General features: G+C 36.5%; 1 protein-coding gene across 4 annotated transcripts in view; it reads left to right on the top strand.

Annotated features, from left to right (window-relative positions):
* The window catches only part of SYT14 (synaptotagmin 14), a 294941-nt gene that overhangs the window by 50683 nt on the left and 218957 nt on the right, over positions 1-25301 (top strand). The window contains exon 2 of one of the 4 annotated variants that reach the window (XM_037824629.1): positions 23684-23823. The exons of 2 other annotated variants lie outside the window; for them this stretch is intronic. Coding sequence is in view for 1 of the 2 variants with exons in the window: in XM_037824619.1 (XP_037680547.1) it covers positions 21856-21898 (43 nt within the window). In the remaining variant the exon portion in view is untranslated. Of the gene's footprint in view, positions 1-21812; positions 21899-23683; positions 23824-25301 lie in introns of those variants that run through there. One more of the 4 variants, XM_037824619.1, reaches the window with a different exon arrangement.

Below are 25301 nucleotides of genomic sequence, written 5' to 3'. Positions count from 1 at the left end.
CAACAAAAGGAAAGATAGAATTAACCTAAAGTAGGGTAAAGAGTCAGACAACATCACCAATGCTAGGAGTCCCATATCTTTCCCCTATCCCCCCTCCCCATATGCGTTTAGCTTTGGTATATTGCCTTTGTTATATTAAAGGAAGCATAATACAATGTTTCCGTTAATTATAGTCTCTAGTTTGCATTGATTGTATTTTCCCCCCATCCCACCCTATTTTAAACACCTTGCAATGTTGACATTCATTTGTTCTACCTCATGTAAAAACATATTTGTACCTTTTATTACAATCAATGAGCACCCTAGGTTTCCCTGAGTTACACAGTTCCAGTCTTTATCCTTCGTCTTTTGTTCTGGTGTCCCACATGGTCCCAACCTTCCTCTTTCAACCATACTCACAGTCATCTTTGTTCAGTGTACTTACATTGCTGTGCTAGTATCTCCCAAAATTGTGTTCCAAACCTCTCACTCTTGTCTTTTCCTTTCTTCCTGCAGTGCTTCCTTTAGTGTTTCCTATAGAGTGGGTATCTTGTTCACAAACTCTGTCATTGTCTGTTTGTCAGAGAATATTTTGAGCACTCCCTCATATTTGAAGGACAGTTTTGCCAGATACAGGATTCTTGGTTGGTGGTTTTTCTCTTTCAGTATCTTAAATATATCACCCTGCTTCCTTCTTGCCTCCATGGTTTCTATCTGCATATAGTCTTATCAAGCTTCCTTTGTACGTGATGGATCGCTTTTCTCTTGCTGCTTTCAGGATTCTCTCTTTATCTTTGACGTTTGATAATCTGATTATTAAGTGTCTTGGCATGGGCCTGTTCAGATTTATTCTGTTTGGGGTATGCTGCGCTTCTTGGACCCATAATTTTATGTCTTTCATAAGAGATGGGTAATTTTCATTGATTATTTCCTCTCTTATTGCTTCTGCCCATTTTCCCTTCTCTTCTTCTTCAGGGGCACCAGTGGCACATACATTCCTGATTTTCATTTGGTCCTTAAGTTCCTGGAGACATTGCTCATATTTTTTCATTCTTTTCTCTGTCTGTTCTTTTGTGTATAGGCTTTCAGGTGCCTTGTTCTCCGGTTCCTGAGTGTTTTCTTCTGCCTCTTGGGATCTGCTGTTGTATGTTTCCATTGTGGCTTTCATCTCTTGTGTTACACCTTTCATTTCCATAAACTCTGCCAGTTGGTTTCTCGAACTTTCAATTTCTACCTTATGTACTCCCAGTGTTTTCATTATACGGTCCATTTCTTTTCCCATATCCTCCCTAAACTGTTTGAATGACTTAGTATTAGTTGTTTAAGTTCCTGTATCTCAGTTGAAGTGTAAGTTTGTTCCTTTGACTGGGCCATAACTTTGTTTCTTTTAGTGTAGATTGTAGTTTTTTGTTGTCTAGGCATGGTTTCCTTGGTTACCCCAATCAGGTTTTCCCAGACCAAAATGGGCTCCAGACCCAGAAGGAAGAACTAGTCAGTATCCAGTTTCCCTGAGGGTGTGTCTTAGAAAATTGGTTCACCCTGTGAGGCCTCAAATCACTGTGCTTTTCTGCCAGCAGGTGGCGTCTGTCAGCCTGTAACTCCAGACTGGTGTAAGGAGGTGTGGCCCATGGCTGTTTTCGCCCAGGCTCTGGGGTCTGGTTCTGAATGGAAGGTGGGTAGTAGAGCTGGGCCCCGCTTCTTTCCTCTTAGGGAAGATAGACCCCCTAGGGAGAGGTCATTAGCATTTCAATGACCTCTCCCTGCCTGTGCTGTCTCCACCCTTGTCTGGGTCAGAGCACTGGGAACTGAAAATGGCTGAGGCTTTCTCCACTGAGTCAAAACAGGAACAGAAAGGCCCCTTCAGGGCCAATCTGTGGCAACCCTCCGGCTCTCCAAGGTCAGTCTTCACCCAAAGCCTCCGTTTGCTTGTTGGGGATTCATATGGAGCAGTCCATACTTGTTAATTAAAACCTCAGCTGGTGCTCAGCTGTGCTGTATTTGCACTTCGAGAGAGCTGCTCTCTGGCTACATGAGGCTTGCAGCCTGGGCCGTGGGGGAGGGGGGGCTCCCAGCTTGGATCCTCAGTTTTTACTGAAACATTTTATGCAGCCTTCTCGGGCATTCCTCCTAGTTCAGGTTGGTGTATGGTAAGTGGATGGTCACGTTTGTCCCCCCCACCCCGCCTGCAGTTATTCTGGATTATTTACTAGCTGTTCCTTGTTGCTTATTAGTTGTCCCAAGAGTACTGCTAGCTTCCACTCCTCTCTATGCTGCCATCTTAGATCTTCTCTGCCTGTTTTTGCTTGTCGTTTAAAAATTCTGTGGGTAGGCAGAACCTTGGAACCTTTTACTCTGCCATCTTGGTGATGTTGCTCTCACCATATTGTTTTTTTTTTTTTTCTTAAACTTGGATTTTTTTTTATTTTATTTATTTGAAATATAATTGTTGACACATGAAAAATATACATAATATCCAGATTTTCCTATCATATTGTGAAAATCTTGAGAGTATATCTTTATACTTTTTTTAAATTAAATTCAGTTTTATTGAGATATATTCACATACCGTACAGTCATCCATGGTGTGCAATCAGCTGTTCACAATACCATCGTATAGTTAAGTACTCATAACCCCAATGTATTTTTGAACATTTTCCTTACACCAGAAAGAATCAGAATCAGAATAAAAAATAAAAGTAAAAAAGAACACCCAAATCAGCCCCACATTCCACCCTATTTTTCATTTAGTGTTTGTCCCTATTTTTCTACTCATTCATCCATACACTAGATAAAGGGTGTGTGATCCACAAGATTTTCACAATCACACTGGCACCCCTTGTAAGCTGCATTGTTATAGAATTGTCTTCAAGAGTCAAGGCTACTGGGTTGGAGTTTGATAGTTTCAGGTATTTACTTCTAGCTATTCCAATATGTTAAAACCTAAAAAGTCTTACCTATGTAGTGCATAAGGATGTCCACCAGAATGACCTCTGGACTCCATTTGAAATCTCTCAGCCACTGAAACTTTATTTTGTTACATTTCGCGTCCCCATTTTGGTCAAGAAGATGTTTTCAATCCCATGTTGCCAGGTCCAGATTCATCCTTGAGAGTCATATTCTGTGTTTCCAGGAAGATTTACACCTCTGGGAGTCAGGTTCCACATAGTGGGGAGGGCAGTGAGAGCACCTGCTAAGGTGGCTTAGTTAGAGAAAGAGGGCCACATCTGAGCAAGAAAGAGGCACTCAGGGGGAGACTCTTAGGCACAATTATAAGCAGGGTTAACCTCTCCTTTGCAGCAGAAAGCTTCATAACGGCAAGCCCCAAGATAGAGGGCTCAGCATACCAAACCATCAATCCTCAGTATTTGTGGGAACATCAGGAACACTCCAGGTGAGGAAGTCCAACACTTGCACATTTTCCTCCAGCTCCTCAGGGGGGGCCTGCATATATATTTTTATTCTCCACCCAAATTACTTTGGGATGTGTTGCTATTTCACTCTAACCTATACAAATCTACCATATCTCACTTCTAATTCAAAGTTCCATGTAATTGTGGTTGTGCTGTCTTACAGCTGCATAATATCCTATCGTGTGTATATACCACAGTTTGTTTACCATTCATCCACTGATGGATATTTGAGCTGCTTTCATCTCTTGGCAAATGCAAATAATGCAGCAATAAACATTGGTTTACAGATGTCCATTTGTGTCTTAACTTTCAGTTCCTTTGAGTATATACCTAGCAATGGAATAGCTGGGTCATATGGCACATATATACTTAGCTTCCCGAGGAACTGTCACACTGTCTTCCAGAGTGGTTGCACCATTCTGCAATCCCACCAACAATGAATAAGTGTGCCTCTTTCTCCACATCCTTTCCAGCACTTGTAATTTTCTGTTTTTTGGGTAATGGCCATTCTGGTAGGTGTGAGATGATATCTCATTGTGGTTTTGATTTGCATTTCCCTAGTAGTCATTGAGTTTGAGTATTTTCTCATATGTTTTTGTGCCATTTGTATTTCCACTTCAGAAGAGTGTCTGTCCATGTCTTTTGACCATTTTTAAATTGGGTTGTTTGTCTTTGTGTTGTTGAGTTGTAGGATCACTTTATATATTCAGGATATTAAACCCTTATCTGATGTGGTTTCCAAATATTGTCTCCCATTGTATAGGCTGCCTTTTTACTTTTTTTAACAAAAAGTGTTTGATTTTGAGGAGAGCCCATTTGTCTGTAGGTTCTTTGGTTGCTCGCACTTTGGGTGGAAGATCTAGGAAACCACCTCCTATCACAAGATCTTTAAGATATTGCCCTACATTTTCTTCTAAGAGTCTTATATTCTTAGCACTTATGTTTAGGTCTTTGATCTGATTGGAGTTAATTTTTATATAAGGTAGGAGGTAGAAGTCCCCTTTCATTCTTTTGGTAATGGATATCCAGTTCTCCAAACACCATTTGTTGAAGAGGCTGCTCTGTCCCGGTTGCTTTGGCTTGACTGCCATATCAAAGATCAATTTTCTGCGGATGTGAGGGTCTATTTCTGAACACTCAATTCAATTCCTTTGTTCAGTATCTCTGTCCTTATGCCAGTACGATGTTGTTTTGAGCACTGTAGCTTTGTAATATGCTTCAAAGTCAGGTAGTGTAAGACCTCCCACTTTGTTCCTCTTTCTCAAGACATTTTTGGCTATTCAGGGCACTTTGCCCTTCCAAATAAATTTTGTTATTGGTTTTTCTATTTCTGCAAAGTAAGTTGTTGGGATTTTAATAGGTATTGCATTGAATCTGTAAGTCAGTTTAGGTAGAGTTGACATCTTCGTTGTATTTAGTCTTCCATTCCATGAACATGGTATGTTTTTCCATTTTTTTTAGGTCCTGTTCAATTTCTTTTAGCAGTTTCTTGTAGTTTTCTTTGTATAGGTATCTGGTGGACTTTGTTAAGTTTATTCCCAAATACTTGATTCTTTTGGTTGCTATTGTAAATGGAATTTTTTTTTATTTCTTCCTCTTGTTGCACATTACTTGTGTATAAGAACACTGCAGATTTTTGCACCTTGATTTTGTAGCCTGCCACTTTGCTGTATCATTGATTAGCTCTAATAGCTTTACTGTAGATTTTTCTAGATTTTCTATATATAGAATCATGTCGTCTACAAACAGTGGAAGTTTTACTTCTTCCTCTCCAATTTGAATGCCCTTTATTTTTCTTGTCTAATTGCTCTAGCTAGAACTTTGTGCAGTGTTGAATAACAGTGGTGACAGTGGGCATCCCTGTCTTGTTCCTGATCTTAGAGGGAAAGCTTTCAGTCTCTGTTCATTGAGTATGATGTTAGCTGTGAGTTTTTCATATATTGCCTTTATCATATTGAGAAAATTCCCTTCTATTCCTATCTTTTGAAGTGTTTTCATCAAGCAAGGATGTTGAATTTTGTCACATGCCTTTTCTGCATCGATCAAGATGATCTTGTGGTTCTTCTGCTTTGATTTATTGATGTGGTGTATTATATTAATTGATTTACTTATGTTGAACCAGCCTTGCATACCTGGAATAAACCCCACTTGGTCATGGTGTAAAATTCTTTTAATGTGCTCCTGCATTAGATTTGCGAGTACTTCTTTGAGAATTTTTCATCTATATTCATTAAAGAGATTGGTCTGTAATTTTCTTTTTTTTGTAGTATTTTTGTCTGATTTTGGTATTAGGGTGATGTTGGCTTCATAGAATGAGTTGGGTAGCTTTCACTCCTCTTCAATTTGTTTGAAGAGTTCGAGCAGGATTGGTAGTAATTCTTTTTTGAAAGCTTGGTAGAATTCACATGTGAAGCCATCTCTTCCTGGGCTTTTCCTTTTTGGGAGCTTTTTGATGACTGACTCAGTTTCTTTACTTGTGATTGGTTTGTTGAGGTCATCTATTTCTTTTCAGGTCAATGTTGGTTGTTTATACTTTTCTAGGAAGTTGTCGATTTCATGTAAGTTGTCCAATTTATTAGCATATAATTACTTACAGTATCTCCTCATTATCTCCTTTATTTCTGCAGGGTCAGTAGTTATGTTTCCTTTCCCACTTCTGATTGCATTTATATGCATCCACTCTTTTTTTTTTTTTGTTAGCCTAGCTAGGGGTCCATCAATTTTGTTGATTTTCTCAAAGAACCAGCTTCTGGTTTTGTTGATTCTCTCTATTGTTTTCCTGTTCTCAGTTTCATTTATTTCTGCTCTAATCTTTGTTATTTCTTTCCTTCTATTTGCTTTGGGGTTAGTTTGCTATTTTTTCTCTAGTTCCTCCAGGTGGACAGTTAATTCCTCAATTTTTGCTCTCTCTTCTCTTTTAATATGGGTGTTTGGGGCAATAAATTTCCTTCTCAGCACTGCCTTTGCTGCATCCCGTAAGTTTTGATATGTTGTGTTTCCATTGTCATTTGCCTCGAGGTATTTACTAATTTCCCTTGTAATTTCTTCCTTCACCCATTGGTTTTCTAAGAGTGTGTTGTTTAGTTTCCGTATATTTGTGAATTTTACATTCTTCTGCCTGTTACTTATTTCCAACTTCATTCCATTGTGATCTGAGAAAGTGTTTTTTATAATATCAGTATTTTTAAATTTGTTGAGACTTGCTTTGTGATCCGACATGTGGTCTGTCCTAGAGAATATTCAATGAGCACTTGAGAAAAATGTTTATCCTGCTGTTGTGGGGTGTAGTGTTCTATAAATGTCTTTTAAGTTTAGTTCATTTATCATAAAATTCAACATATCCATTTCCTTACTGATTCTCTGTCTAGATGTTCTGTCCATTGAAGAGAGTGGCGTGTTGAAGTCTCCAGCTATTATTGTGGAATTATCTACTTCTCTCGGTGTTCTCGGTGTTCGCCTTATGAATGTTGGGGCACTCTGGCTTGGTGCAGAAATATTTATGATTGTCATGTTTTCTTGATGAATTGCCCTTTAATTAATATATAGTGTCCTTTGTTGTCTCTTTTAATTGTTTTACTTTTGAAGTCTACTTTGATATTAATATAGCTACTGTCACTTTTTTTCTGGTAGCTATTTGCATGAAATGTCTTTTTCCAACCTGTCACTTTCAGGCAACTTTTGTACGTTGTGTCTAAAGTGAGTTTCTTGTAGACAGCATATAGATGGGTCCTGTTTTTAAATTCATTCTGCCAGTCTTTGTCTTTTTATTGGGGAGTTTAATCCATTAACATTTAGTATTATTACTGTAAGAGCAGTACTTTCTTCTACCATTCTGTCTTTTGGATTTTATATGTCATGTCTTATTTTTTCCTCTCTCTCTTTTTACTCTTCCTGATAATCTTCATTTCTGCACTCTCCTCCAATCTTCTTTGTCCTGTCTTTTCAGCCTGTAGGACTCCTTTAGTATTTCTTGTAGCACCAGTCTTTTATTCACAAACTCTCTCAGTGTCTGTTTCTCTGAAAATATTTTAATCTCTCCCTCATTTTTGAAGGACAGTTTTGCCAGGTATAGAGTTCTTGGTTGGCAGTTCTCTTTCAGTATCTTAAATATATTATACCACTTTCTTCTCGCCTCCATGGTTTCTGTGGAGAAGTCTGTACATAGTTTTATCGAATTTCTCTTGTATGTGATGGATTGCTTTTCTCTTGCTGCTTCAGAATTCTGTCTTTCTCTTTGACATTGACAATCTGATCAGTAAGTATCTTGGAGTAGGTCTATTGGGGTCTGTTCTGTTTGGGGTATGCTGTGCTTCTTGAATCTGTAATTTTCTGTCTTTCATAAGAGTTGGGAAATTTTCGGTGATTATTGCTTCTATTATTCTTTCTACCCCCTTTCCCCTCTCTTCTCCCTCTGGGACACCCATAACACATATATTTGTGCGCTTCATGTTGTCTCTCAACTCCCTAAGACTGCTTGTATTTTTCCATTCTTTTCACCATCTGTTCTTTTGTGTATATGAATTAAAATGTCTGGTCTTCTAATTCACTGATCCTTTCTTCTGCCTGTTCAGATCTACTGTTGTGTCCCTCCATTGTCTTTTTCATCTCCTCCATTGTGCCTTCATTCCCATAAGTTCTGCCATTTGTTTTCTCAAGTTTATGAATTCTTTTTTATGGTCATCCAGTGTCTTCCTTATATCCTTCATCTCTTTTGCTATATCTTCCCTCAGTTCATTGACTTGATTTTTGAATTGATTTAGGAGATTTGTTTGAATATCTTTAATTAGTTCTTCCTTCTGTTCATTGAAGTAATTTAGCATTAGTTGCCTCAACTCCTGTATCTTGGTTGAATTATTAGTTTATTCCTTTGCCTTGTCCATATTTTCATGTTTCCTAGTATGGCTTGCTATCTTGAGCTGTGTAGGCATCTAACTTTCTTGATTAGTTTACTCTGGAGCTCATTTTCTCTCTTTTACCTAGAGTTTTCTTGTTGGTTGGCTTTGTTCTGTAACTCTGGTGTTTAGTTCAGCTTATTCTAGGCCTTTAACTAGGTTCTATTTAGCTGATTGGAGTTTTTCACCTCTTGTTTTTCTGTTTCTTGCCCTGCCTCTATGTAGCCTTTTTGTGTGAGGGTCTCCTCAGATATGGTCAACCCCAGTCAGGTTTTCCCAGTCCAGAGAGGCCCAGGTCTCAGGAGGAGTGTATGGAGTTTCTTTGAAAATGAGACCTCCTATGAGGCCTCTAGACTTGGTGTTTTTCCTATGCTGTCCAGCAGGTGGCACTTGCCAGCCCACAGCTCCTCCACCAGTGTAAGGTGGTACATGCCTTTAGTTCTCTTGGTGACCCTGTCCCTGGGGCATGGCCGACTGAAGCTGGTTTCTCAATTCCAGTCCCTGGGGTCTAAGATCCCCAGGGGAGGTCTGCCACCGGAGCTGGGCCATGTCCCCCTTCTCTTAGGAAGTTCTGATGGGCTATTGAAATGCTAAAAGACAAGGAGTTGAGAGTGATTAAGGAACAATCAGGAAAGCAGAGAAACGGGCTTTTCAGAGAAGGGATTTGGATTTGCATATGTGCCTGATTCTGTTTGAGCCCAGCCCTTCTCTGTGTTATGTTCACCCCAGCTCCAAAAGTCTCTGTTTTTCTTTTTGGTTTTTTTTTGCTGTTTTTGCTAGCCCTATCTCTCCTCTGTGGGGCTGACTGCTCCCAGATTCTCTGGTGTCTGGTCTCAGTTTATCTGTGGTTTGAGTTTTTGTTCAGCATTCTGAGTTTGTTAATCGGTGCTGCAACTGCAGTTCTTCCTCTTGGTTCCCAGAACCGACAGCCCCTCCTGCCTCAGAATTGTGCCTGGCAGGGAGGGGCGCGGCCCCCGGCCTTGAGAACTTACAGATTTCGCTGATCTCAGCTGTTCCACGTGTTCATGAGTGTTGTATGAAGTATGTCCAAATTCAGATTCCTCTGTGGCGTCTGGTCCATGCAGTTCCTGGCTTTCTACCAACTGCCCCCTCACTTTATTGTTTTTTAAAGATGAAATTTCAAAAATGATTAAAAATTTTACATTTGTGAGGTGAGCAATTAAGAATACATGAAAGTAATAACCTTTATTTTTTTAAATTTTTATTATGAAATAAATTCAAACTTACATTAACAGTTGCAAAAATAATACAAACCCATACATAGAACTCCAGCATACCCCAACCCCCCTCCACCGATACCCTGATCTACCAATTTTAATATTTTATCACTTTACCATTTCTTTCTTTCCCTCCCTCCCTGTCTGTCATCCATCATGTATTGCTCTGTCTTCTGAACATATGAGAGCAAGTTGCACACATCCTTGAACAAATAATATGATTCACATATACATTTCCTATGACAAAGAATATTCATTTATGTAATCACATTAAATATAGTTAAGAAGTTCAAGAAATATGACATTAATATAAAGTTTACATTCTATATTTCATTTTTTTTCTTATGTCCCAGTTGTGTCCTTTTGAGCCTTTTCTCCTCTATTCTTAGATATCATCCAGGATCATCTGTGGCATTTAATTGTCATTATCTATTTAGACTGTCTTTTTTTTTTGAATTGTGGAAAAATATATACAGCATAAATCTTCCCATTCCATCCCCTCCCAAGCATTCCATTTAGTGGGATTAATCACATTCACAATGTTGCAATGCCATCACCTTCCCACCATCCATTACTAGACATTTCCCTTCACCCCAAACAGAAACCCTACACTCATTTCTTGTTAACTCCCCATTGCCCCTTCCCCCACTTCTTGTAACCCATACTCTACTTTTCATCTCTATGATCATATTCTGTGATACTTTCTTTGTGTTTACCGTGGGGCTTAAATTTAACATCTTAAGTCTGTAACAATTTTGTTTTCTTTGATACCAACTTAACTTCGGTAGGATGCATAAACTATGTTCCTATACTCCTCCATTCCCCCATCTTTATGTAGTGCTTGTCAAAAATTACATATTTTACATTGAGTCCAAAACCACTGATTTATCATTACACTTTATGTGTTTTAGATCCTGTAGGAAGTAAATGGCGGAGTTACAAATCAAAAATGCAGTAGTATTGGTATTTATATTTACCATGTGGTCTTTACTGAAAATCTTTATTTTCTTCATGTGGTTTCAGTCAGTTGTTTAGTGTCCCTTCCTTTCAGGCTGCACAGTTCCCTTTAGCATTTCTTATAGGATTGATATACTGGTGATGAAGTCCCTCAGCTTTTGATTATCCAGTAATGTTTTCATCTCCCCCTCATTTTTAACCTCCAGGTGTTTGTGAATTTTCTAAGTCTCTGATGGTTATTGACCTCTATTTGTATTCCATTGTGGTCAAAGAATGTGCTTTGAATAATTTCAGTTTTTTTAAATTTATTGAGGCTTGTTTTATGTCCTAGCCTATGGTCTATTCTGGAGAAAGTTCCATGATCACTAGAGAAGAATGTGTATCCTGGTGATCTGAGATGTAATGGTCTATATATGTCTGTGAAATTTCTCTATAGCTGTCTCTCCTTTCTTTGTTTTTCTGTAGATAGGGCTCCCTTTAGTATCTGAAGTAGGACAGGTCTTTTATTAGCAAAATCTCTCAGCATTTGTTTATGAAAAATTTAAGCTCTTCCTCAAATTTGAAGGAGAGCTTTTCTGGATAAAGTATTCTTGGTTGGAAATTTTTCTCCCTCAGAATTTTAAATATGTCATGCCACTGCCTTCTCTCCTCCATGGTGGCCGCTGAGTAGTCACTACTTAATCTTATGTTGTTTCCTTTGTATGTGGTGAATTGCTTTTCTCTTGCCGGTTTCAGAACTTGCTCCTTCTCTTCAGTATTTGAGAGTCTGATAAGAATATGTCTTGGAGTGGATTTATTTGGGTTTATTCTATTTGGAGTTCACTGGGCATTTATGCTTTGCGTATTTATATTGTGTAGAAGGTTTGGGAAGTTTTCCCCAACAATTTCTTTGAATACTCTTTCTAGACCTTTTACCCTTCTCTTCCCCTTCTGGGACACCAATGAGTCTTAAATTTGGATGTTTTATTTTATCTATCGTATCCCTGAGATCCATTTTGATTTTCTCCATTTTTTCCCCATTCTTTCTTTTGTTCTTTTATTTTCCGTTTTGTGGTTCTCGAGGTTGCTGAGTTGTTATTCAGCTTCCTCTAGTCTTATACTATGAGTATCCAGAATCTTTTTAATTTGGTCAACAGTTTCTTTTATTTCCATAAGATCATCTGTTTTTTTTATTTACTCTTGCAATTTCTTCTTTATGCTCTTCTAGGGTCTTCTTCATGTCCTTTATATCCTGTGCCATGCTCTTCTTCATGTCCTTTATATCCTGTGCCATGGTCTCATTGTTTGTCTTTAGTTCTTTGATTAATTGCTCCAAGTACTTTGTCTCCTCTGATCTTTTGATTTGGGTGTTTGAGTTTGGGTTATCCATATCGTCTGGTTTTTTTTCCTATGCTTTAAAATTTTCTGTTGTTTTTGGCCTCTTGGCATTTGCTTTACTTGATAGGGTTCTTTTAGGATATGAAGGATTTTTCAGATACCAATCTCTAATTTTTCAGTTCTACAGCTTGGTGGCGTATACTTTCTCTAACTAACCAGCAGATGGTGTCCATGAGTCACCTATTCCCTTCAAGTCAGTTCTCCCAACTTTGTCCTTGTGGTGTGTGGGGGTCTGGTTCTTGTGGGGTCCAATTGGTGCACCAAGTTTGGGTGTGTTGTTGATGCTGTCCACCCTGAATGTGGGGCGTGTGTCTGAGCAGTTAGGGAGGCAGGGCAGCTTTAATAATGAAACCTCCCAGGTGTTCTGGAGATTTAAGGTTGTTGCAAGAGTCTAAACCTTCGTTTCTGTCTCGCCACAGATTGTCTCTGTCAGTGACCGACAAGTCCTTGGTATTGGCGTAGGGTCCCTGGGATTTCTGCATGAGTTCCTCTTCCCAGCTGTGCCCTTCTAGGGCCTCTGCTGAGGGAAGGCTGTGCTACGTCACAAGTGTGCGCTGTCCCTCAAGGGAAGCGCTGAGCCGGTAGGCCATTCAGGGGCGTTCCCAGCCTGCTGTAAAGATGGCTGACATGGGCGTGTTAATTTCCCCCTATTCTCACAGCACGGCTTTCCCAGCTCTGGGACAATTAGCTGTGGGTGTGTGAAAGTCTATTGTCACACCCGATACTGTGGCATGTGCACAGTGTTGCTGGAAACACTTTCCGTCTCACTGGGTCCCTTGGCACGGCTCTGGGCTGTGGCTCTAGCACTGGGCAGGAGCGTTCCCAGCCTGTTGGGAAGATGGCTACAAGGGGTGTGTTTTTTTTCCCCTTTTGGCTCCCCTCTGCCCTCCTCGCTCCGAGACAACTAAAAAGTGGGTGCATGAAAGGCTATCTTCCACGCCACATGTTCAGGAGTTCCCACGACCCTTTCCTGCCATGCTTCACTGTGCTGTTCTCGCTGCCATATCTGCAGCCACCTTTGGGTTTTTTAAAAAAGAACTAGTCTGCCTCCAAATGCCAACTCATGGTTTCCCCACACTGTGGCATGGCTGCTGGACATTCAGCAGGCTCATTCACTCGTTTCAGAATGCAGACTCCTGGTTTTACCAAGTGCATGGTCCCTGTTGATTTAGCAGACCTTGTCCAGCTTGTGATAGCTGGAACTGGTGTTCTGGGTGACTTTCTGGCCTCTATCTAGTATCTTTCACAGAGGTGTTTTTTCGCCCTGTCTCTCCTAGCCACCATCTTAGGTTCTTCTCGAAAGTAATAACCTTTAAATACTCTATAAGGTAGAAAATTTAAATAGTTATAAGTTAACAAATGAATAATAAAACTAAAATAAATGATATGCTCCAGTAAGAAAAAGAAAAACCTTGGCACATATTGAAAGAAAAGTATTAAAGATAATAAAAATTGTGGAGAAGTTTGGAGTACATCTGGCTTTCCCAATAAACAGATTAAATATTTTTCTCTTGAAGTATCAGGCATTCCCTTCTGGATAATTCGTTCTTTACTTACTTGTTCTTCATATCCTTAGAGGCCTGCGTTCTAGAGAAAGCCAGATAAATGGGCGTTTTTAAAATTTTGGAATTTAATTTAGCTGAGCTAAAAGATTCCCCATATAGCTTTACCAGCCTTTCTGTGCAGAAGCTTTTTTTGGGAAACTTTCCAGTTCCTCTAAACAATGCCACATTATTACAAGAGGACAGTTAATGGCTTTAAAAAATTGCAAGTGAATCCAAAATGTTAAAATAAGAGAGAGAGTAACTTTTACAAGAATAGAAGTTGACAAAAAAATGAAACTTTAGGTTTAGTTGCAACTATGAGCTAATTCTTAGCAACAGAAAAAATTGTGTGATTTTTTTTTATGACAGAAGTGAACTGTACCACAATATATCAACTTATCATGAGTCAGTTTTGGTTGGTTTATTTTTCTCATCATTATTGGTTGTAGATCTGTTTTCTTCTTTGTATGCCTCGTAATTTTTTATTGGATGCCATAGATTGTGATGTTTCCCTTGTTCAGTGTTGGATATTTTTGTTTAATTCTTGTTCTGAGATAGGTTAAGTTACTTAGAAATAATCAGTTCTCTTTAAGTCTTACTTTTAAACTTTGTTATGTGGACTGGACCAGCATTTAATCTAGGGTTAATTTTTCTCCGTTTCTGAGGCAAGACACTTCTTAGTACTCTAATCAGTACTCTCTAAATTTTGAGAATTTTCCTTTGATCTGTTAGGGATAGGCACTTTTTCTTACCCTATGTGAGATTTGGTCACTTTTCCCTCTGATCTTTTTGTGTTCTTTTCCCAGCCACTGATAGGTTCCTCACATGAATGGGCTGAACAATACTCAGTTGAATCCTCATGGGTGACTCAATGCAGATTATCTGAAGTTCTCTCTCTTTTCAACTTTTCCTTCTCTAAAGGAAACTCAAACATATGAGCATTAGCCTTGGTTTATTTGGACTCCTGGGTTCATCTTCTCAATTCAGGCAAACCACTGGACTCTGCTTGGGTTCTTCCACTCTGTTCTGCAACACGGAATTTTCTCCCAGCAATAAGCTTGGTAAATCTTAATTTTTAGGCTCACTGCACTTTTTTCTTTCCTCGCAGGCACCATTATTCTTTGTTTTGTGATATTCACTGTCTTCAGTCCATTATTTCATTTATTTTGTTTCTCTGTGTGTTTTGTTTTGTTTTTTTAAGTAGTTTCAGGTGGTAGGGTATGTCTGATCCCTGTTACTCTATCTTAACTGATAGTGGAAAAAGTGATGATCAGAATGGGATCATATTTGATATGTAAATAGACTATACAAAAATTTGGAGCAGAGGATTTCAGCGTAGAGACTTTAAATTGAAGGGAGACAGATTTCTGGAGTAGAGAACAAGATGAGAAAATTAACTCAGAATAGGAGACAGAAATTTGATTATTGAGAAGAATTATGGTCATTGTAGGTTTGTGAGTGAAAAGAAATGAAAACTTATTAAGGCAGAAAATTAGTAAATTAGTTTTATCTTAGATTTAGCTTAAGGGAAGGCATTCTCGAGTCATCTAATACTTAATATGTGAATGGTTGTCTTAGCATACCAACTTGATTTCTGTTTGGCATAACGTATTTCAAGTTTTAATGTTCCAGAAATGGTGATACGTATGTAGTTTTTTAGATAAATATTCCACAATTTAAAGCTTAAAATTTTACAATGGTGAAAGTTAATGTATATTGTTTATCTAAAAACTAATATATTTTATCTTACCTTTTAAGCAAGTGGGGGAAGTTGGAGTTTAGTACACAGTTAGAATAACTAGTAGATAGATGGTGCCATCTAATGGCTAATATAAAAATCTGTTTAGGAAATAGCATATGCTGAGCAGAGTGATTATAGGTTGATTAAATTTAATACTGAAGTCTTTGGGGCTTTAAATGTCCAAGATACAGTTTTTATTTAAACAATTAAGATACATGTGTCTTTTCACTTCAGTTCATATTGTTTTTAAAATTCATTTACATCAATGATGATTTTTCGTCTCATATCAAGGGTAGCTATTGCAATTAGAACATTAAAAAATTTATTCATTGTAAAATTTGAGTATAAACCAATTTTAATTGATAAACCTTCCCATCTGCCATCTTTTTCAGTTCTTGTTCCATTATCCTAATCTAATATGTAGTTATAATTTATGCCTTGTGGGAGTACAGTTCTCCTATAAGCAGAATTCATTTTTCTGTCTTTCTTTCCTCTCTCCCTCCTCTCTTCTCCTTCCCCCACTGCTCTGCAGCCAGCTGAATAACCATATGTGCATAAGTCTGTTTCTGGCCCATCTATTCTCTTCTGTTGGTCTGTTGTCTGTCCCTCTGTCAATACCACTTTGTTTGATTATTCTAGTTTAAAAATTATTCTTGATGTCTGGTAGAGCTGTTCCCTCCCTTTAGTTTTTATTCTGTGCTCACCAAGCAATCTATTCCAGTTTTTTAAGTACTCTAATATCAGTGTCCTGATATGACATTCTATTAACATTATGTTGTTTGAAGGCATTTTCTCCAGCATAAAATTTGCAAATTGTTCATATATCCTTTCCCATTCAAATTTGGCTACTGTGTACGAGGACCTAAAACAAGGATTGATCATCTCTATGTCTAAATTCATTTTCCCTCTCATCTAGGCTCTCTAGGCCCTGAAAAAAAGATGAGTTTCTGGACTTCTAAAAGCGAGAGCAAGACATTCTTCAGTGATCACCTTACTCATCAGAGATAATACTGTTCTGGAAAACTGCTTACTGCAGTCATTTGTTGTCAATGCTTTTTAATTTGCTCCCTTAAACCATTACATTGTATTCCTTAGCAATGTTAGGATTTTCAAGTAAATGTCTGAACTTGAATTTTTTTTTAAAGCATAGATTATAAATTTTTTATAAACAAAATTATTCCTAATTAATAAAATGAATACTTACTGAGTATTGCCATATTCCGGATGAAGTGTTAGTCATTAGGAAGGGAACTGACAAAGTACCTGAGAGTCCCTGACTTCAGGGAGCTATTAGGAGAGGCAGGCAAGTAAACCTGTGGTTTGATCCATTGCCTCTAAACATCCTTAATATCACAGAAGCCCTTCTGGAGGAGGCCACATCTGGAAAATTCCTGAAAAGTAAGAGGAATCTGCAATGTCAAGTGAAGAGAGAATGGAAACAGACAAAGGCAGTTTAATCAAGTACGTGAAAAGACCTGGAGTGAAATAAGGGCTTGAGGCTGGGAACATTATGACACTTCTTAGAAATTAGCAACCCTGCCTTAGAAATGACCATTCCTGACTTACATGGGAGTGATCAGTAATTTATTCTGGACAACTAGTAAAGTTCTATCTGTTTTTTAATTTAATGATGATTTTCAGGGGCTCTGATTCTCTTCTTTTAATTGTAAAAGATTAATTGCATCTAATATGTACAAAGGAATTGAGTATTATACACCTCCATCCCCTTGATATTTTCTCTCTAAAAAATCTAAGAGAGAATAACATGGTAAACTTGCGGTAAATGACTTCAGTCATCCATTTAACTAAAGGATAGTGACTTGCCCAAAGTTACACTTTAAGAAGTAACAGAGTTAATTGGATTCTAGTTCTCAGAAATATTTTCCTTCTATAGCAGTGTTTTGCTGCTTTGAAACTGTAACGGCTGTGTGGAAGAATATATCTTTGTGTTGAGAGGGGCAAGAATGTGGGAAGTAATTCTCAAATGATTTAAAGAAGTTTGGCTGCCACCCACCTGAAGAAGACCAAAAAGGATATACTTAGATAAAGAGAAAAGAGTGAGAGGAGTTGACTCACTCTCTTTAACCTAGTGATCAGAGCTGTAATAGAGGCTGACCTAACCTTTAGGTATTTGTTTACACTAGCATGGACCTGAAACTTTTTTTGGAAAAGCTCAGACTCCCAGCAGCACTTGCTCCAGACTACCAAAAAAAAAAGTCATAGAATTTATTTAGTAGTCTTCTAAAAGTTTCTATAAAGGGAAAGATATCTAAATCCTTTACTTTCTTTTTTTTTTTAATTCATTTTTATTGAGATATATTCACATACCATGCAGTCATACAAAGCGTACATTCAGTTGTTCACAGTACCATTATATAGTTGTACATTCATCCCCAAAATTAATTTTTGAACATTTTCATTACCACACACACAAAAATAATAAGAATAAAAATTAAAATAAAAAAAAACAATTAAAGTAAAAAAGAACACTGGGTGCTTTTTTTTTTTTTTTGTCCCCATTTTTCTACTCATCCGTCCATACACTGGACAAAGGGGAGTGTGGTCCCTGGCTTTCCCAATCACATTATCACCCCTCATAAGCTACATTGTTATACAATCGTCTTCAAGATTCATGGGTTCTGGGTTGTAGTTTGATAGTCTCAGGTATTTATTGCTAGCTATTCGAATTCATTTGAACCTAAAAAGTTGTTGTCTATATTGTGCGTAGAAGTCCCACCAGCGTGACCTCTCGGCTCCTTTTGGAATCTGTCTGCCACTGAAGCTTATTTCTTTCCTTTCACATCCCCCTTTTGGTCAAGAAGATGTTCTCCATCCCATGATGCCAGGTCTAGATTCCTCCCTGGGAGTCACATTCCAGGTTGCCAGGGAGATTCACTCCCCTGGGTGTCTGATCCCACGTAGTGGGGAGGGCTAAACCCTTTACTTTCAGTTAGTTTTCCTTCTAAAATGTTAATTAAATAATGCCAAATCCTTACTAATATCAATTTTCTTTAATACTTTTTTCCTTTATAAACTTGGATTTCATTGACAAATGCCTTTTATATTAGTTTCTTTTTTTATTTGCTCCTTATTGTGAAATAGACTCTAAATCCATCCTTTACTTTTTTTTTTGTTTTTTTTTTTTGTTTTTTTACTTTTTTGAGCCACTGGATCTGCCAGAGTTTTTACCCAATTATAATTATCATCTACCACCACTAATTTATTTCCTTATTTTGAAATTTCTCAAAATTCCTTTATGGATATGAACTTTCTAAAAATCTTCATTGCAGTAAGTTGAGCCATTTGGAACTTGTATAAAATAGGATTTTTTAAGCCTTTCTCTCAAGCCAGTTGTTAATCCATTGAATATTATAATCCTCTATCCTTTCTTGATAGCCTGTTTCTGTTTTTAATTCTTATATTTAAATGTTTCTGTAATAGAATTTATGGATAACAGTACAGATCATTTTCTATTTTTTCTAATCTTAGATTTATGCAGTAAGTTATCTAATTGATCTGCATATATTAAAAAATTTATATATCCATCTTTTTGCCATTTCTGCAGTATAAAGTAATTTTACCTTTGGCATAGGAACTTGTAAGTTTAATGGATTTAATTTTCCTTTCTGCAGCTTTTTACTGCTTTTTTTATTTTGAAATTAACAATCATAGCTGCTTTATTAAGAATCTGATAGTATGATAGAGGGCTTAGGTTTTACCATTACAGTGCTTATTTTTATTTAACTTATATTACATCATTTAAAAAAATCTTTTTTTGCCACATTTTACTGAGCAGACATTTTCATTCATCTCTTTATCAGTGTTGGCTCCTGGTGGGATAGTAACCTTGAAATTAGCCATTTTGAACTTCATTTTGTTTTGATATATTGTTTCCTTAATATATTGAGGTCTCTAGTGTATCTTTCTTTCTTTCACTGAATTAGCAACCATGCCCAAGCTCGTGTTCCTAGGACCTTTTACAAAATTAATGAATTATTCTCAATTCCTTCATTCAGGTAATTGGTTAAAAGTATTAAGTAACACAGTTCTGTGGAGTGCTTCTTTTTAAGCTGATTCTGAGTCATTCACTTGCATGTCCTCTTACATCTTTTCATGTATTTTTTTATCTGTCTACCTTCCTGTCTGTCTCTCTCTCTGTCAGTCTCAAAACGCAGTCACACAATTATTTGCTATCCATTTCTTTAAGTGGCCTGGCCAGAAAAAGGATATTCTGTTAGAGAGAGAGTGACTCATTTGTCCTCTTTGGCATTAGATCTAGTAACCCATCAGGGCAAATGTGGCAAACTAGGGAGGAGAACACAAAACAAAAAAGTAAAACTGACGTTACTACTATATATGCCTGAGAGGTGTCCTGGGTGAATGGTTGTCATGACTTATTGGGGCTTTCAAGTCATCATCTAGAATGTAGATCCTATCTATAAGTTTGTTGATTAAACTGAAATTTCATTTTAGAAGAAATTGTGAAGTTTATTCAAGAAAAGTAGACACTGTATGTGCTTTTCTTGTCGCCATAGTCATTCTTTCACAAAAAGAAATGAAGTTATCTTGACGTGCTTCACTGAGATATAAAGCTTGCACCTTGAGGTCACATGTTTTTCTAGGTAGTTGAAAGTTGGTACCTTGATTACTTTAGCAGTATTTTTCCATGTAATTACTGTAGGTGTTCTTAAAAACTAATTAGCATTTGACATTTAAGCCACAGTCTGTATTTCATTTACTTTTGGAGGAAGATCATTTGGTAAAGCATGTATGTGGACTGTTACCTTTTTATATATTCACAAAATCAGTAAGTAATCTGTATTTTGTTAGGTGATTATGATATAAGGCTATGGATTTGATGTTCTCTATAATTGGAAATAGAAGCACTAATGAAGCAAGTACAGAAAAAGCACTTTAAAAAGTAATATAAGGCATTCTGAATGTCTATGAGTGTGTATTCATTTACTTTTTGTGTATATAGACAGGTAAGCTCCAAAAAGACCCTCTGTTCCAAATATTCAGTTGAGGCACCTAGCCTGTCAGGCCATCATAATTTCTTACCTGGATTACTGTACTACCTTTCTATACTGTCTCTTACTAGAGACACTTCCCTTCTTCTTTCTACACCAGAGTGGTGTTGTCATTTCTATGCCTAAAATTGAGACCCCCTTGCCTTCAGGATAAAGGTCAAACTCCTTAATTTTTGCAAGTCCTCTGTTGGTTTTCCCCTTTAATTCTTTTCCCTTTATGTGCCATTATCTCTCACCTCTTTGCCTTTTTACTGTAAATGCTCCTTTCTTTTGCTTTGCCCTCTTTATCTTCTTTCTTCTAGATTATTCCAATTAATTCATCTTTTGCAGTTTAGGATTCACTTCTTCCAAGAAACTTTCCCCGATCTCTCAAGTCATGGTTAGGTATTCCTGTAGTACCTTATTAAGTCCATGAGTTCAGGGACCACACTTGTTTTGTTCAGGGTTGCATTCTTATTATTTATTGAATAAATTAATGTACAATTAGTACTTCTCAGACTTTTCCACTGACAGAGAACACTTCTTCCCTAGGAATAGCATGAAGATGCCTGTAATAGCATGTATTTTAAATTTTCAGTAAATTCTTTTATTCATTTTATTTTTATCTATTTAAAGTCCTTATTAGTTAAATTATATAATATTTTTCTAAATCTCCAACTAAAGTGGACACTCCTGAAGGAAGTGTCATGGTGCACCACCAAATTTTACTTCTCTAAATTTCATCATTCTATTGCTCAGTTCCTCTTTTTGATTGACAAATTCTTTCTTCTGCTCTGCTTTAGATTATTGCTCATTTGGTTACAAGTGACCCTTAATTTGCAGTGCCTCTCCCTTACTTTATAAATCCTTTCTTATTGAAATTAGCATATATTTAATGATTTAAAATTTGTGTTTGCCACATCTAAGGATCAAGACTCAAACTGCTTCCCACTTATCCCTGCTCCAACACTGCCCTGCTTGTTCAGGGGTTGCTCAGTAAGTGTGCAGCTGAGATTCGGGTGAAGGCATCTCTTTTACAAAGCTCTACACTTTTGGGCATAGTTTTCCTTTAAAATTTCAAATATTTTTGTTTTCACTATATTTGATATATGTATTACACCAACAAAAAAGGTAGAAAGACATTATTGCAAATGGAGTTTCACATTTTGAGTTGGGAATGCAAGTGAGTAGTCCTTAACCTTCGAATTGCTGTCTTCTGGTAGGAGCACAATATGATGGTTAATCTTATCACTAAAACATGCTTTTTTAGTGATGATAAGAAAATGTGATATGCTGTTAAGTTTTAAGGACTTTTTAAAAAAAATTTTTGTTAGAGAAGTTGTGGGTTTACAGAACAATCATGCATAAAATACAGTGCCCCCATATACCACCCCACCACTAACACCTCGCATTGGTATGGACCATTTGTTAGAATTAATGATAAGCACTTTTTATATTTGTACTTTTTTTTTTAACAGTATTTACCTTTTATAGAGTTGATGAAAGATTATTAAAATAGAATTATTGTAACCAAGAAGTTAGGATTTGGGGGATGATTATGATTACTGAATCATTATATGGTTACTCCTTTTTACTTTGTGGTTTATAAGTGTTGCCCAATTTCAGTTCCTAGGTTCTTGGCCATGCCGCAAGAAAGAATTCAGGGGCACAGCACAGATTTTGTAAGCAGGCAGAAAGTTTATTAAATATGATGCAAAGGGGAGCATGCAGGCACACTCGCAAGAAGAGAGGTAAGAGGCGAGTGGCCCCGGCACTGTGGGGCAATCTGCTTTTATAGATTTTTGTTCCTTTTGTAGTTTTTATTAACTATTTTACTGCCCTCCCCTTTTTCCTCTTTCCTTGGTGCTTTATCCTAGATGACTCACTCAGGCGGAGTCAGTTGGCTCCACTTGCTGTTTATTGCTTTTCTCAGAGATACCTTTCTCCTTGTGGGCTGGCTGCTTCCTAGAATTTGCTCTTTGCTCATCAGCCAGCCACTGCCCTAATTCTAATCCTGCCTAGTTCGAGTATACAGAGGGAAATACCTGAAATCTCTGAACTGTAATCCAACTGCCTTGATCTCTGATAGTGGTAGTAAAGCTTTCATCTTGTGACCTTGCCATGGTAGAAACCTTGTGACTGACCCTCACTTGTACTCCCTTTATTCATTTCTTTTTTTTTTTAATTTGGAAACTTTTGATCAGTATCAAAAAGCAGATCTACTGCTTTTGATCAGTATCACTATTAACTATTGTCCATAATTTACCTTAGGTGTATTTTTCCCAGATACCACTATATTATTAACACCGTGTGTTAGTGTCATATATTTGTTAGAATTCAAGAAAGAACATTCCTTATATTGTACTATTAACTATAGTCCATCATCTACAATAGGGTTCACTGTGTAGTACAGGTCTATGTTTTATCTTTTAATTTTTATTCTAGTAACATATACAACTTAAAGTTTCCCCTTTTAACCTCATTCACCTATATAATTCAGCACTATTAATTCCATTCACAATAATACGCTACTGTCACCACCATCTTTTTTCAAACCTTTACAGTCAACCTAAATAGAAATCGTGTACAAATTAAGCATTAGTTCCCCACTCTCTAACCCAATCTATCTGGTAACCTATATTCTAGATTTTTAACTCTATGAGTTTGCTTATTATAATTAGCTCATATCAGTGAGATCATGCAGTAGTTGTCTAGTTTTACGGACTTTTGATTGCATACATATGAGCTTGGAGGCAGTTAATCCATATGCCCTTGAACGAAGGCAGTGTTTTCAGCAAAGTTCTTCAAAACTGAACAGGTCTAGAGAGAAAAATGTTTTTAAGGTGAGCAAAGGATGGTTTTATCACTTTAGGAGTAGAACTACTTAACATAACATTAAGATTTAGGATGAAGGTGGTATCTCTACGAGATTTGAAAGAAACTACTTTGAATTTATCAGAATTTTGATAGATTGAACTAAATCCTGAAATAAGCGTATCTGAAACTGGTTGACATCATAAATTGGTTTTAACTAGAAGATTCTCCTGCAGTTGGGGATGAATTTTCAGAATCTTACTTACAGTAACTCAGCAATGAAGATCTTACTGAAAAGGAAGAGAAAAGAATAACCAAAACAAGCAAAGGAGGATGAAGTGGCCTAAGGTATTATCCCTAGCTTGAAAATAGTTCAAATGATTTTGGAGGAATTCTTACACATTGAATAAGCAGTGAAAATTTTTGAGGCATTAACCCTAAATTCCATATCAAAGAATGGCTATGCTTTACTACAAGGAGATTTGCCAGGAAAATAAGTTTGTCTTAGTCTAAACTTCACTGGAATTGTAATTTTGAAGCTTTGAAACAAAAGTATTTCTGAAGAAAAATCTCTCGGAGAATGGTAGAGCTTTAAATCACGAATTTGATTTAAACATATAACTATATTAAGTATATTATTATTAAGTCTGTGGTTTCAGTATTATTCAGTTTTCTATACTTAGTAAATGCTTCTATTTTCTTTTTTTCCCAATTTTTTTCAGGATTGATTTTGGTATTTGTTATGATATTTAAATGGAATCACAATTTATTACATGATTCTTGTAGGAAATATAGGTTCAGTTTATTGATGGTTTGACATGTGAAACAAGTTGGATACCATCTATTTCATCAACCTTGCCAGGTAACTGTTTCTCTTAGGGGACAGTTTTATTTCTCCTTCTGAGGCAATGTCCCACACCACTGTTAATTTCTTGGCCCTTTAAGTTACTCAGCGGTGTGTTCTATCACTTATCAGTAAATGTTCTTTTTTTTAATTGATTATCTTATAAAATCTAGAATTGATAGTTATATATTATATTCCTTTATTTGATTTATATGCTATTTTTCCAGTTTTTCACTACTTATATCATAATATAAAATTTTCAAGGGAGATTTTATTTGTGGAAGTAACTGAGATGTTACAAAAGGAAATTTAAGCATAAAAATTCTTCATCCTCCTGCATTCTTTCTTGGAATCACTGATAAATTCTCTATTTTACATCCAAAACAAAGCAAAAGAAATTGTGAAATTTTTCTGATTAAGATACTGGAAAAAATATTTAGGGCTTTCAGATAGAAAATAAGTATTACTATAAGATGCAAGTTGATTTCTCACATAGTTCACATTTTGGTCAAGAGGTAGAGTTACATCTATGAAATGAATTATTCAAGTATCCATGACGTGTAGTGAGAGGACTAGCATTTCATACCCAGCAGGACAAATGAGCAGTGCAGCACTTATATTGCAAATGGTAAGTCGTTTCTTTTTATCCTCTCTTTTTTTTCCTTAAGAATTATAAGAAGCTTAGGCATTTTTGTTTAATTTTGCGTCTAAAATATAATGAATAAGATGGTTTTATAAAATCTGTTGTAGAAGTTATAATGAATTTATTTATAGAAATGCATTTTATTTAGTGTTGAGTATTATTGAGGCACAGATGACTCAAAATTTAAAATATGTTTAATAAATAAATATTTCCTGTGACTTAGTACCAAAAATTTATACTTAATTATTTTTATGTGTATCCTTGTATTTTCCTCATAAACTTTATATAGAAAATGTTTTTGATGATAAAATGCAAAGTAGAATTTAAGTGAATTCTGTAATACTTTCAAACTCAAATGTATTTGTGTTTCCTTTGACTTTTATAAGGCTAATTTTATCATTTTCTTTCAATGGCCAGTGCATCAGTAAAAATTAAAATGAATTTGGCCACTATTATTCAGTCTGGAATTTTGACGAAAAGTGCGATTGTTTTTTAGGAAAAGTTTGACTTTTTGTAAATATATATATTTACATTTCTAAATATAGAATAAAGATGACTAGGAAAGCCAGCTCTGTTTCTATAACATAAATAATCATTAACCTTGGAGGAGCTGAACCGACTGTCTTTTCTAGTAAGATGGTATACTTTGTGCCCTTTTTCACTTTGCAATATTGCCTTTAGATACTTCATATAGCTCACAGAGAGCTTAATTATATTCTTTATTGAGCACTACTAATGAATATCAAGCTTTTTGTTATATAGAATACCTGTAATTTTCAAATTCTTATTTGCTTTATTAACTTTTCAAGTATGACATATAACAAAGATATGCTACTGATTTTGGTTTCTAAGC

Source organism: Choloepus didactylus, chromosome 2 (genome assembly GCF_015220235.1).
Source record: "Choloepus didactylus isolate mChoDid1 chromosome 2, mChoDid1.pri, whole genome shotgun sequence".
NCBI classification, from domain to species: domain Eukaryota; kingdom Metazoa; phylum Chordata; class Mammalia; order Pilosa; family Megalonychidae; genus Choloepus; species Choloepus didactylus.
Note: the sequence above shows the minus strand (reverse complement) of the source record. Positions and strands in the feature narration are given on the sequence as shown.